Below are 14,749 nucleotides of genomic sequence, written 5' to 3' on the forward strand. Positions count from 1 at the left end.
GGCCCCAGTGCCGACAAGGCAGAGTAACTATATAAAGCAAGCGATCGCAGAGGCCCCAGTGCCGACCAAGGCAGAGTAACTATATAAAGCAGGCGATCGCAGAGGCCCCAGTGCCGACAAGGCAGAGTAACTATATAAAGCAGGCGATCGCAGAGGCCCCAGTGCCGACAAGGCAGAGTAACTATATAAAGCAGGCGATCGCAGAGGCCCCAGTGCCGACCATGGCAGAGTAACTATATAAAGCAGGCGATCGCAGAGGCCCCAGTGCCGACCAAGGCAGAGTAACTATATAAAGCAGGCGATCGCAGAGCCCCAGTGCCGACCAAGGCAGAGTAACTATATAAAGCAGGCGATCGCAGAGGCCCCAGTGCCGACAAGGCAGAGTAACTATATAAAGCAAGCGATCGCAGAGGCCCCAGTGCCGACCAAGGCAGAGTAACTATATAAAGCAGGCGATCGCAGAGGCCCCAGTGCCGACAAGGCAGAGTAACTATATAAAGCAGGCGATCGAAGAGGCCCCAGTGCCGACAAGGCAGAGTAACTATATAAAGCAGGCGATCGCAGAGGCCCCAGTGCCGACCATGGCAGAGTAACTATATAAAGCAGGCGATCGCAGAGGCCCCAGTGCCGACCAAGGCAGAGTAACTATATAAAGCAGGCGATCAGAGAGGCCCCAGTGCCGACCAAGGCAGAGTAACTATATAAAGCAGGCGATCGCAGAGGCCCCAGTGCCGACAAGGCAGAGTAACTATATAAAGCAGGCGATGGACCCTCCTTGTTTTCTGTGAAATGCTCCGGAACAAAAGATTGTCAGCTTCTACTTGTAAACACAACGTGATGTTTACAGGTTTACACCATGTGTGACGCATCATGCATTCTCGCGGTCTGTATTAACTCATAGTGGCTTATATAATATCTCCATAATTCAGAGATTAAAAACAATTCTTACGGGGGAGGAGAGTATCCGTATCCTTGTCGACATTCGGGACAAAAAAAACTCCATGAAAATCTCATGTTGACCTTTTGACTGTCAACCTTTTTAGGTGTCAACCTAAGGCCTGTCGACCTTCAGTTGTCGACCCAATGCATGTCGACCTAAACTGGGTTGACCCAATGACCCATAACCCTTCAGGAGAGGTCCAATGGTCTATTTTATTTGATATGGTTTAAATGAAACTACAAAGTCACTTGTAAGGCTACTAAACATTGCCAAGCTAGCTGGTGTTCTTACAAAGTCCTTCATTGGCAGGATTTTACCTCAGTACTTCCATCTCTGTAAATTTCCCTTATTGTTTCTATTTCAGATGGGTTGTTGCTATTAGTAACCAATTTTATTATAGGCGGGATGCTGTAACATCCGCAGCCCCACTACGCCACACATTGTTGGCTACCGCATCGATAATAAACACATATGATGTACGAACATATGTGATTATTCTAGCAAAGGACTGCTCTTGTGTTAAGAGCTGCCCTTTGCGATGTACGCGGTGATGTGTGAGCAGTCCCTGGCCGCTATTTTCTTACCCGGCTGCTGCAGGGCTGGCTCCGGCTTCTCCCTGCACCCGTAAGGGAATGTACAGTGTAGGGAGGAGATCACTGGTCCGGGCAGCACAGCACTGCTCTGCATAGACACAGAAGAGGTGGGGTCGGCTGGGGTCCGTGCGGGGAGGCACAGTAAGAAGCCCATAGGCATAGGCGATCGCAGAGGCCCCAGTGCCGACCAAGGCAGAGTAACTATATAAAGCAGGCGATCGCAGAGGCCCCAGTGCCGACAAGGCAGAGTAACTATATAAAGCAGGCGATCGCAGAGGCCCCAGTGCCGACCAAGGCAGAGTAACTATATAAAGCAGGCGATCGCAGAGGCCCCAGTGCCGACAAGGCAGAGTAACTATATAAAGCAGGCGATCGCAGAGGCCCTAGTGCCGACCAAGGCAGAGTAACTATATAAAGCAGGCGATCGCAGAGGCCCCAGTGCCGACAAGGCAGAGTAACTATATAAAGCAGGCGATCGCAGAGGCCCCAGTGCCGACCAAGGCAGAGTAACTATATAAAGCAGGCGATCGCAGAGGCCCCGGTGCCGACCAAGGCAGAGTAACTATATAAAGCAGGCGATCGCAGAGGCTTATATAATATCTCCATAATTCAGAGATTAAAAACAATTCTTACGGGGGAGGAGAGTATCCGTATCCTTGTCGACATTCGGGACCAAAAAAAAACTCCATGAAAATCTCATGTCGACCTTTTGACTGTCAACCTTTTTAGGTGTCAACCTAAGGCCTGTCGACCTTCAGTGGTCGACCCAATGCATGTCAACCTAAACTGGGTTGACCCAATGACCCATAACCCTTCAGGAGAGGTCCAATGGTCTATTTAATTTGATATGGTTTAAATGAAACTACAAAGTCACTTGTAAGGCTACTAAACATTGCCAAACTAGCTGGTGTTCTTACAAAGTCCTTCATTGGCAGGATTTTACCTCAGAACTCCCATCTCTGTAAATTTCCCTTATTGTTTCTATTTCAGATGGGTTGTTGCTATTAGTAACCAATTTTATTATAGGCGGGATGCTGTGACATCCGCAGCCCCTCTACGCCACACATTGTTGGCTACCGCATCGATAATAAACACATATGTACGAACATATGTGATTATTCTAGCAAAGGACTGCTCTTGTGTTAAGAGCTGCCCTTTGCGATGTACCCGGTGATGTGTGAGCAGTTCCTGGCCGCTCTTTTCTTACCCAGCTGCTGCAGGGCTGGCTCCGCTCCTCCCTACACCCGGAAGGGAATGTACAGTGTAGGGAGGAGATCACTGGTCCGGGCAGCACAGCCATGCTCTGCCCAGACACAGGAGAGGTGGGGTCGGCTGGGGTCCGTGCGGGGAGGCGCGGTAAGAAGCTCATAGGCTTCTATGGGTATAGTCAGCTTTTGCTGGTGTTACCCCGCGCAGCAAAAACCCGGCGTGCGGGTTTTCCTGCATACCAAAATGCAGTAAAAAAAATAAACACCTTTATTGCATTTTTCCTTTAGTGCACATTCCCTATATATATTATATTCTAGAAGGTGCTAAATAAATAAGTAGATTATGATTGGTTGGTTAGTAAATTTCCCCCAATGAGAGGTACTGTAGCAGGGAATAAAGCATGACTGTACAAAAGCAGATGCCACTGTGAAATGCATACAGTTGGGTTCAAAAGACAAATGAGGGCAAAAGCTCGCTTGATCTTGATTTTTAGTATGAACATGGACCATAAAAGTGGGTCCTTACAATCCTTCTGACTTTGGGTTTTATGCATGAGGTTTCAGAAAAAATATTTTCTGCTCCACAGAACGTTTCTGACATCCCTGGGTTCGCCTTGACACCTGCGTTACCCCAGCCAAACTCTGCACCTGCCACTATCCCCAAAGAAGACCGGGCTTTTGCACAATAAATATACAATATTCACTTCTCTTCCAAAATTCAGGGTATTTAAACTAACTCCTAATCAGCACGTGTCCCCTTCCTGTTTATTTAAACTGTGTAGCTTGTTGGGCCAATTTAAATAATTATGTACCTCAGAGAATCTGCCCTTATCGGCTGCTTTTCTGAGATTACACATTTTCCATACATTGGTTATGCAAATGCTTTATCTAAAGAGGCAAACACATGGGGCAATGGGAGCACAGTGCTGGGCGAGGTGCTTAACCCTTTAAGTATCAACGTTGCTGTGAGAGATCCTGAAAATATCTGCCAAAAATGCCGGGGCTGCTCACAGCGACTGTTCTTTTTTTGCGTCCAATATTTAACTAAACTTGAATTAATTGACTTGGCTGTATTTCAATTTATTTATACAGAACAGTCGCTGTGGGCGATGCTGGCATTTTTAGCAGATATTTTGAGGATTGCTCAAAGCAACATTGGCACTCAAAGGGTTAAGCACAGTTCGCTCAGCACACATCCATACCTCCCAACTTCTGACGTCCCCGAGGCGGGATGTAGCTGCTGTGCGTCGTAGGCGCGGTGAAAAATTTGGGGGCGTGGCCTAATTTCGGGGCATGGTCTATACTCGCGGCTCTCCCGCGAGGCCACGCCCCCCATTTTGCCGCTATGGGGGCATGACCCAGAGGCTCTGTGAGCCTCTAGCCATGCCCCCAGCCCCCTGGCTGCGGGAATAGACGCTGTGCGCATGCGCACAGCGTTTATTCCCCGCTGCTTAGTAGCCGACAGGGGGGACTCCCAAAAGCCCCCACTCACCGCGGGACACTGCCGGCCGCGGGAGGGACAGCGGGACAGGCCCTGATAATCGGGACTGTCCCGCTGTAATCGGGACTGTTGGGAGGTATGCACATCGCTGACACACAATGCGATGCACCAGCTATATGTGCGGACCAGTGTTCTCTGGTGACCGCATCACCAGTGCTTTGGGGTGTACACAGGGTGCGATGTATGCTTAATTTGAAGTGATCTAGTCAGATCGCTTAGAAATAGGGCTGAAATTGCCCTATGTGTATGCCCCTTAAGTTGGCAAGGCCTGCTTAGCACTTAGCATTACTGCGTCACAGCACTGAGAACTTGAGTTCAATTCCTTTCCATTGCATTATGGGTGTACATTGAATGTTCTCCAGTTTCCCTCCCACATTCCAAAAGCAAAATGAGTTGACTGATTGGCTTTTGAACAAAAACCAAAAAAAAGATGTATTTGTAACCATGTGGTGGGGAATATTTATAGTGTAAGCTCCCCTTGGGCAGGGACTCAGGTCAGTGACTAAAATATTCTCTGTAATATGTGTGTGCTATATAAATAGCTGTAAATAATGTGTCTGTAGTGAGTAATCAGATTCCCACTGGAAGCAAAGAATTATTATTGCTCATTTTACTATCTGTATTGCTTAATACAAGACACAAAAGTGCATTCAGATCTAGCTGGCAGGACATTCTGAGACTTGTAGTGCCACAGCATGAAATGATAGCAACACAGACAAAAAGTTAACACATAGCAACAAGATATTGCTGTTACCATTTGTTAGTCACATCAGTCTTTCTTCAGTGCACCTGTTATTCACAAATGTTTCTCTACGTTTTGGAAACATGGCCAAGCAACATGGCAGGCCCCATCCATTCCAAAGCATGCATTATACATAACCGTGGAAACAACAGCTTCTCACTTCACACCTAACTGAAATGTTATGGAAAGATGACAAAGTCTACTTAAAAATAGGTTATATTCCCTTTTAAAACTTGGGTTCACTTAAAAACCAAAGTGTTCATTTATCATTTTTACAGCTTTCACCACCAAATTTATCAAAGAGACTTTTTTGTACACTGTGCGGAAAAAGAAAAGAAAAAAAGACTACAAAACCGGGAATATAAAACTTAAGGTGGAGCGCCTTAGATGTACAGTAAGCTGCAGGGCTCAACTCAATATGTACGTTACGAAGCTATGAGCCTGATTCAGACGTGTTCGCTAGGCTGCATACACCAGCGAACAGGTCAGCTCCATTTTGACAAATGCCCCCCACCCCGCTAGCATGCTAGGGGATGTGTACGAGAACACATTTACTTGCAAGCGGCAGAAGGGGTCGCATAGGTAGATGGCCAAAAGTGGGGCGAGTGCTGATGTCATATGAGGTCAGCCACCCGTCCTGAGCAGATATTGCGCCGCCAGCGTTCCCCTGATCCAGCCCGCCACCTCTGGAGCAAACAGCTTGGTGAGTGTGAAACTTGCCAAAGCAGTTCACTCCCATGGTTCGCACATCGGCATAAGGGGCAGAATTCAAACCAGAATGAACAGGTCTGAATCGGCCCCTATATTTCTATATATACAAAATATCATGCTGCAATATGTGCAATATGATGTTCCCATGACCTTGTGCACAATGGGAACAACTGCCCACCCACAGAAAAGGGACGGTGTTGCCAAGATGAGGACATCTTACTGTGCCATGCTTCCTCCCACTCACTGGCCAATCCCTGTACTTACAGCAGGAGAAAGAGCAGGAGATTGGTGTTAGCTTCAGGGGGCGGAGCACCCGCGTAAATAAAACACTGATCGTGATGTTAAAGTGTTATTCATCACATGATATTTTAAAGGACATTATTGTTTATATTTGGGCAGCACCGACGGTGTAATGGTTAGCATTACTGCCTCACAGCACTGAGGTCATGGGATCAATTCCCACCATGGCCCTAACAGTGCAGAGCTTGTATATTCTCCTCGTACTTGCGTGTGTTTCCTAAGGGTACTCCGGTTTCCTCCCACAATCCAAAAATATACTGGTAGGCTAATTGTCTTTATTGTCAAAATGTCTGTGTGTATGTACATGTGGTCGGGAACGTAGAGTGTAAGCTCCACTGGGGCAGGGACTGATGTGAATGATCAAATATTCTCTGCAAAGCGCTGTGGTATATGTGTGAGCTATATAAGAAGCATGTGGAGACGTGCAGATGTTAGGGGAACAGGGGGTGGACGAATTTCAGCTGCTCAGTCAGATCTTGTGCAATACCAGCAAAGCTGTGAAAAGCCTCTGATGTCTCATTCAGATGTTACTCGTCTGTCAGCAATATGAAGCCTGATGAAACCATGTACTGTGGCCCCTTGCTGTCCCTGCATGTCATTAGTGGTCGTGCAGATTTCAAGTATCAGATTTAGAGCAGACCTGTCACCATGAAGTTGCATGTGGGCTAATAATTATGGATTGATTCACTGGTCTGTGTACAGTACGCTGCTCAATTATTACATTCTAGAGATGACAACTTTATATCGGTCTCCCCATACACTATGCGGCTTCCCCGAGGGGAGGTCACATGTGATCCCTCTTGATCAGCTCAGCAGTATCCCAGGTGGTAGGATCACATACGATACATTGTATGCAGTCCTTTTGCATATGATGTAGTATCGTATGCGATTCCAGCAAGGGCTGTGGGATCCGATAAATCTATAGTGCAGCCCTTGCGATGTCCGGCTCCGATGCACACAGGATCGAGTATCGGATCGGAGCTGAAACACATGCGATTTGACACTTTACATCTTGTTTCTTGAACTCATCTGTCAGAATTGGATGAAAAGTGCCCAAATCGCACTAGGGTATGGCCAAGGGTGACTTAACAGGTCTCCTGCAAATCCCAGAACTACTCTACTGTATGGAGATCTGTGCATCGATTGTCACGTTTGTGGATCCAGCCCAAGATGAGCTTTTGTGAAATGCAGCGCTATCATGCTAGATGTAGTCATGTGATCTACAACACTCAGGTAGGCTGTGGCATTTAAACTATGTTCAGTTGGTATTAAGAAGCTTACTAGAGTAAGGATCTTACTAGATCGCTTAGAAATGAAGCGCACATCGCTCCGTGTATACAACCCTGGGTGACGGCAATGCGCAGTCCCGGTAGTTCCTATCATCTGACTAGATCCTGACTGCAGGCAGTTAAAATCTAGGGAATTATTTTGGTTTACTCCTTCTGGCAAATTCCTTCTTAGATGGACAAAACCATGTGCACTGCAGGGAGGGCAGATGTAAAATGTGCATAGAGAATTAGATTTGTGTGAGTTATTTTGTTTCTGTGCAGGGAAAATACTTACTGCTTTATTTTTACACTGCAATATAGATCTCACTTTGAAGTAAAACCCCACTCAAATCTATTTGTCTCTGCACAAGTAACATCTGCCCCACCTGCAGTGCACATGGTTTTGTCCATCTAAGAAGGAAATTGCCAGGTGTGAACCAGAATAACCCCCCTAGTTAGATTGCCATTGTTGTCACCAGAGAACATTGGTTCCAACAGAGCGCTTAGCACGCATCGCTGGTTCATCGCTTGTGTGTTAGTGTTCTGTGCTTAAGCACATCACTCAGCACAGGGCATTTGTCGGCCGTGTGTGTATTGGCCTTTAGCTGACAAGAGTGGTACCTGGTATGGACTTCTGCCACCAATCACTGCTGCAATGCAGGGTTACTTGAGATGCGGATGCTTCATGCCAGCTGGCCATTCTCCTCTGACCTCTCTCATATAATATAATGTTCAATAAAAACCCTGGAGATCAGCAGATTGGAAGGTGTCCACATCACCCAGACTAGCACCACAACCATTCCATGTCGTATAGGTGAGATTTGTATAATAAATAGGTATAATAATTCATTATACATATACTGTGCACTGCTTTATAGACGGTTGGTGCTTATAAAAGGATAATCAGTGTAAAGGTACACATACACTAGCGAGATTTGGGCCCTTTTTGACGCATCAGGTCGATAAATCATCTGAAAAGTGTCAAATCGTATGTTTTACTCACGATTCCAATTTGATATGCGGTTCCGTGGATATCATATCCAGAGATAGTCGTGCCTGCCACAAGGATTTGACATATCCTTAGAGCTGACTGGTATTGCATGCAAAATGACTGCATAAGATGTATTGTATGCGATCCAGGTGCCTGGGAGCAGCCGGGTCAGTTGCTGGGGTATCGTATGTGATCCAGGTGCCTGGGAGCAGCCGGGTCAGTTGCTGGGGTATTGTATGCGATCCAGCTTTCTGGGAACAGCCGTGTCAGTTGCTGGGGTATTGTATGCGATCCAGGTGCCTGGGAGCAGCTGGGTCAGTTGCTGGGGTATCGTATGTGATCCAGGTGCCTGGGAGCAGCCGGGTCAGTTGCTGGGGTATTGTATGCGATCCAGCTTTCTGGGAACAGCCGTGTCAGTTGCTGGGGTATTGTATGCGATCCAGGTGCCTGGGAGCAGCCGGGTCAGTTGCTGGGGTATCGTATGCGATCAAGGTGCCTCGGAGCAGCCGGGTCAGTTGCTGGGGTATCGTATGCGATACAGGTGCCTGGGAGCAGCTGGGTCAGATGCTGGGGTATTGTATGCGATCCAGGTGCCTGGGAGCAGCTGGGTCTGTTGCTGGGGTATCGTATGCGATCCAGGTGCCTGGGAGCAGCCGGGACAGTTGCTGGGGTATCGTATGCGATCCAGGTGCCTCGGAGCAGCTGGGTCAGTTGCTGGGGTATCGTATGCGATCCAGGTGCCTGGGAAGAGCTGGGTCAGATGCTGGGGTATCGTATGCGATCCAGGTGCCTGGGAGCAGCCAGGTCAATTGCTGGAGTATTGTATGCGATCCAGCTGCCTGGGAACAGCCGTGTCAGTTGCTGGGGTATCGTATGCGATCCAGGTGCCTGGGAGCAGCCGGGTCAGTTGCTGGAGTATCGTATGCGATCCAGGTGCCTGGGAAGAGCTGGGTCAGATACTGGGGTATCGTATGCGATACAGCTGCCTGAGAGCAGACTGGTCAATTGCTGGGGTATCGTATGCGATCCAGGTGCCTGGGAACAGCTGGGTCAAATGCTGGGGTATCGTATGCGATACAGCTGCCTGAGAGCAGACAGGTCAATTGCTGGGGTATCGTATGCGATCCAGGTGCCTGGGAACAGCTGGGTCAAATGCTGGGGTATCGTATGCGATACAGCTGCCTGAAAGCAGCAAAGTCAATTGCTGGGGTACTGTATGCGATCCAGCTGCTTGGGAGCAGCCGGGTCAGATGCTAGGGTATCATATGTGATCCTCACACTAGTGTATGGGGACTAAAGACGTGGTAACCTTTTGGTAACCTTAACAATTGTAGTGATTTTCATCATCTTCTACCACTCGCTAAAGCTCACTTACAGAAGCGCAATTAGACATTTTGACATCACGCACAATCTTTTGCAAATGCAGCGTGTATTATGCGGCAGTGCATGGATTTTCTGGCCCAGAAAATCACATCTGCTAATAAGAATTGGGTGACTAGGGGCATTGAATGCAGAAAATAGATCAGGCCAAAAGGTACAGTACACACTGATAAATAGATCTGCATATGTCTACAGACGGATCGGGCAGCGTGTTCTCCATACACACTGCCTAATCCCTTGGAACGGACATCACAAATGGGCAGGCGCATTTGAATATGCCCGTTCACTGAGATGTCAATCATTGGCAGCTCCCTGCGCGGCTTGCCCGTACACACAGCTCAATGTGCCGATGTATCTTTAGATAGATCGGGCATCAGCTGTGTTGCACAGCTGACACGATGGGTGACATTCTATGATATGCGATTAGCGCTATTTTGCGGTAATTAGACCACAAAATGGCGCTATCGCATTTTCCCATTAAATCGCCGATTTAATGGGATGCGCACAGGGGCTGAAATCGCATATTTTGTGCGTAAATGTCTGGTGAATAAAAATGCGAGATTAATTCGCATTTTTATCGCATCCAGATGTTTGCGCACAGAAAAGTATACAAGTCGCTTATTTAATGCTATGCGCATTTGCACATCGCATTATTTAAGTGACTAATTTTCGCACTAATTTCAGACCTGGGTCTGTTAGGCGAATTAGGCAGAACCCTGCACAGATCGCAATGTTCCGTGCAGGGTTCTGCTGTAAAAAATAAAACAAAGGGTTAAATAAAAAAAAAAACGAGCGCGGGGTCCCCCGCCCGAGTATAACCAGCCCCGGGCTCACTGAGCCGGTGCTGGTGACATAAAATCAGGGTCCCCGACAAATAGGGGTCCCCTTGATTTTATGAAACCAGCACCAGACTCAAGGTCCGGCGCTGGTTCCCAAAATACGGGGGACAAAGTGACTAGGGGTCCCCCGTATTTTAAGAACCAGCACCGGACACAACCAGCCAGCAGGCTAATGCCACAGCCGGGGGGAGACTTTTTATACAAGTCCCCCCCGGCCAAAGCATTAACCCCCTGGCTGGTCAGCATGGGCAGGGGTCCTGGGGAAGTGGGGACCCCCCCAATGAAGGGGTCCCCCCTCTCCAGGACTTACCAGCCCATGCTGATAGTCCGGGGCTGTCCTCCATGCCCCTGGGCTGTGGGCATGGAGCTGATGCTTTGTGTAAAAAAAAGAATGATAACTATTGTTTTACACTGGCGAACTATCAGTCCCAGCAAGCCTACCCCGCATGCTGGGACTTGGGGAACCACAAGTCCCAGCATGCGGGGCATTAAAGGGCCCGCTGGCACTTGTAGTTCTGCAGTATCAAAAATAGTGCACAAAATCACACTGACACCCTGAAAAATAAAACTTTAATACACACAAAACACACTGATACTTACCTACCTTGAGCCCGTAGGTCGGTCCCTGGATCCTGGATTCTTCCTCCGGGGCTCCAGGGCAGAAGAGTCCGGTTCCGGGGCCTTGGTCCTGGTTCCGGGGCTGGTCCTGGGGTGAAGAATCCGGGGTCCGGGATCCGTGGTAGTCCAGAGGGGTACCTAAGGAGGAAAATCCTACTCACCTGCTCCCCGGCGGCGACCTCCGGTGACAGCGCTGCTCCCGACTGGTACCCGGCTTCAAGGAGTTGGTCCGGCGCTGAGATGTTGCTCCCTCGACATCGCTGAACAGAATGATTTCTCGGCCAATCAGGAGCCGAGAAACTCGGCTCCTGATTGGCCAGAAATCATTTTGAATATAGACGCCGACGGAGTAACATCTCTGCTCTGGATGCGCTGAGATGTTACTCGGCGTCTATATTCAGAATGATTTCTGGCCAATCAGGAGCCGAGTTTCTCGGCTCCTGATTGGCCGAGAAATCATTCTGTTCAGAGACGTCGAGGGAGCAACATCTTAGCGCCGGACCAACTCCTTGAAGCCGGGTACCAGTCGGGAGCAGCGCTGTCACCGGAGGTCGCCGCCGGGGAGCAGGTGAGTAGGATTTTCCTCCTTAGGTACCCCTCTGGACTACCACGGATCCCGGACCCCGGATTCTTCACGCCAGGAGCCCCGGAACCCCAGGACCAGCCCCGGAACCAGGACCAAGGCCCCGGAACCGGACTCTTCTGCCCTGGAGCCCCGGAGGAAGAATCCAGGATCCAGGGACCGACCTACGGGCTCAAGGTAGGTAAGTATCAGTGTGTTTTGTGTGTATTAAAGTTTTATTTTTCAGGGTGTCAGTGTGATTTTGTGCACTATTTTTTACACTGCAGAACTACAAGTGCCAGCGGGCCCTTTAATGCCCCGCATGCTGGGACTTGGGGTTCCCAAAGTCCCAGCATGCGGGGTAGGCTTGCTGGGACTGATAGTTCGCCAGTGTAAAACAATAGTTATCATTCTTTTTTTTACACAAAGCATCAGCTCCATGCCCACAGCCCAGGGGCATGGAGGACAGCCCCGGACTATCAGCATGGGCTGGTAAGTCCTGGAGAGGGGGGACCCCTTCATTGGGGGGGTCCCCACTTCCCCAGGACCCCTGCCCATGCTGACCAGCCAGGGGGTTAATGCTTTGGCCGGGGGGACTTGTATAAAAAGTCTCCCCCCGGCTGTGGCATTAGCCTGCTGGCTGGTTGTGTCCGGTGCTGGTTCTTAAAATACGGGGGACCCCTAGTCACTTTGTCCCCCGTATTTTGGGAACCAGCGCCGGACCTTGAGTCTGGTGCTGGTTTCATAAAATCAAGGGGACCCCTATTTGTCGGGGACCCTGATTTTATGTCACCAGCACCGGCTCAGTGAGCCCGGGGCTGGTTATACTCGGGCGGGGGACCCCGCGCTCGGTTCTTTTTTTTACACCTTGCGCTGTCCTGCAAATGTGCGATTTTCACACATGAAAATCGCACATTTTCAGGACTAAAACCAGCGCACCACATCGCCGCAAATCGCCCCTATTCGCACTTTTCAGCCTCCAATGCGCATCACATTAAATATGCGCATTTAGGCTGAAAAATGCGATTTCTAAATAGGCGAATTGCGGCGATACAGGGTGCGAATTAAACATGCGCATTTAGCGCATATCATAGAATGTCACCCGATATATCTGTCAACGACGATGTTCACAGATCTATCGATGGTACAGACTGGCAGATGGTGCATCAATATATATGTATTTATATCTATGTATTTACGCACCTTAACGGCTCAGGTTTTAGGTATATCCATGCTTGGCCACACGTGACTTAATTAATACCCCATTCAATTTGATTAAACAACCTGTGGTGAACTATGCAATGCCTGGAGGACAGAATATGAAAACTACTGGATTAGCCATATTTTTGGTGTCCCAAGTTTACATATATGAAATAACAGAGCAGGGGCTGTGATGGAGTGGTTAGCAGCTTTGTAGCCCTGATATCCCCGCTCATGAATTATTAACCCCTTCAGTGGTGTTTTTTTATTTTATTTGGGAGCGCTCCCCACTGGGCGAGTTTTTTATGGGGAGTGCTCCCTTAAAAAAAAAACAAAAAAACACTACCTCCCTGGGACCGGGCAGCGCCTCTGCACTGTCAATCAGCGGCTGCCCGGACCTGCGCCCCCCGCTCCACGTCGCTGTCCCCGGCAGCCGGCTTGTCATAAGCCGGCGCCGGGGACTTCAATAAGAAACCCAGAGGGGAGAGGGGAGGAGGCGGCGCCGCAGAGGGGAGGGAGCCGGGCAGCGCAAAGCTGCCTGAGATCAGTGAGTGAACTCAGCAGCGCTGCCCGACTCCAAACAGTGGCAATCCCGAGAATTTTCTGGGCTTGCCAGACTGGGCACTGAGGCACAGCCCGGAAAATTATCGGGATTGCCACTGAAGGGGTTAATGCCATAATGTAGGAAATACTAATGCTTCTTTTAGAAAAGTGAATGAAAAATTTGAAATCAGTAAATGGAGTTGGTTGTAAGCGGTCAGTAGGTTGGACAATAAAGTGACACTTCATCCTTTTAACAATTTACACATTTCACGTGAATCTGCAAATATACGATGGCGCAGGCTAATTTTCAAAGGCACATAAAAGAGGTACTAAGCATGCATGTAGGTGTGCACTGTGTGACTTGCTGACCTGTTACAGGAGGAATGCAGACAGGACAATGGAAAGGTTCATAAAGAATTATACTCACTCTGACACCGTGAATTCCACTGAAACCAGGGGGGCCATCTTTTCCTATTAAGCCAACAATGCCCCTTTCTCCTTTTTCCCCTTCAGGCCCTGGCTCGCCCTTTTCCCCCTGAGAATAGATTTAGATTAAGAAATTCAGTGTACATTACAATGCATCCAGATATATACTACATTATAAACACGCACATCATATATCCTACAGTATATAATAAAAGTAGAGGATGACATTATGTGAAATATACAACAAAGTAACGACACGCAGCGGAGGAAGCCATTTTGTGCATTGAACCAATGTTCATCAGAAGACAGCCCAGCAAATCCCCAGTGACATTCAGGAGTGACATCACTGAGGTATGTGACCCAAGTCTCTCGTGCCTCAGTAATGTCATTGGCTTCTAGTGAAGTGTTAGACAGAATATTGTTCCAAGTGTATAGGTGACCGGCCCAACATGATTCCTTACCTATTCTACAACTGCAACAGATTGGGAAAAATAAATTCAGTAATTTACAGAAAACTAATTATAAATAAACATACAAATTCATTCTGCTTCAGAGTTAGGACAATGAGCAAAAAAAAAAAGAAACAACCTCCATATAGGTTATTTCATATTATATTGCATTTTATATGGCAAATGGAGCAGCTTTAAAATATGCACACCCCTATCGCCCCTCCCTTAATCCGGCCCTGCATTATACAGTAGCACACAAAATGTCCCTCACACTAAGATTTCCGCAGTGCTTCCAATCCGCTATGAACAATACTGCACTAGTAACAGGAAGGCGCCTGGGATAGACAGAGAGCATCATAGGATTGGCAATAAACAGGAAGTCGGCAGGTGTACAGTTCAAATAGAGGAAGAGTTACCAAAGGTGCCATCCAATCAGATTCTGTAGTTTTTCAAAAACAGCACGTAAAATGGCAGAAGT

General features: G+C 48.2%; 1 protein-coding gene across 1 annotated transcript in view; it reads right to left on the reverse strand.

Annotated features, from left to right (window-relative positions):
- COL27A1 (collagen type XXVII alpha 1 chain) overlaps positions 1 to 14,749 on the reverse strand; it is a 321,471-nt gene that overhangs the window by 85,878 nt on the left and 220,844 nt on the right. Inside the window, exon 37 of the mRNA XM_083158983.1 lies at positions 13,824 to 13,931. Coding sequence (XP_083015109.1) covers positions 13,824 to 13,931 — 108 coding nt within the window. The remainder of the gene's footprint in view (positions 1 to 13,823; positions 13,932 to 14,749) is intronic.

The sequence above is a fragment of the Crinia signifera genome, chromosome 9, assembly GCF_055691185.1.
Source record: "Crinia signifera chromosome 9, ASM5569118v1, whole genome shotgun sequence".
Classification (NCBI taxonomy): domain Eukaryota; kingdom Metazoa; phylum Chordata; class Amphibia; order Anura; family Myobatrachidae; genus Crinia; species Crinia signifera.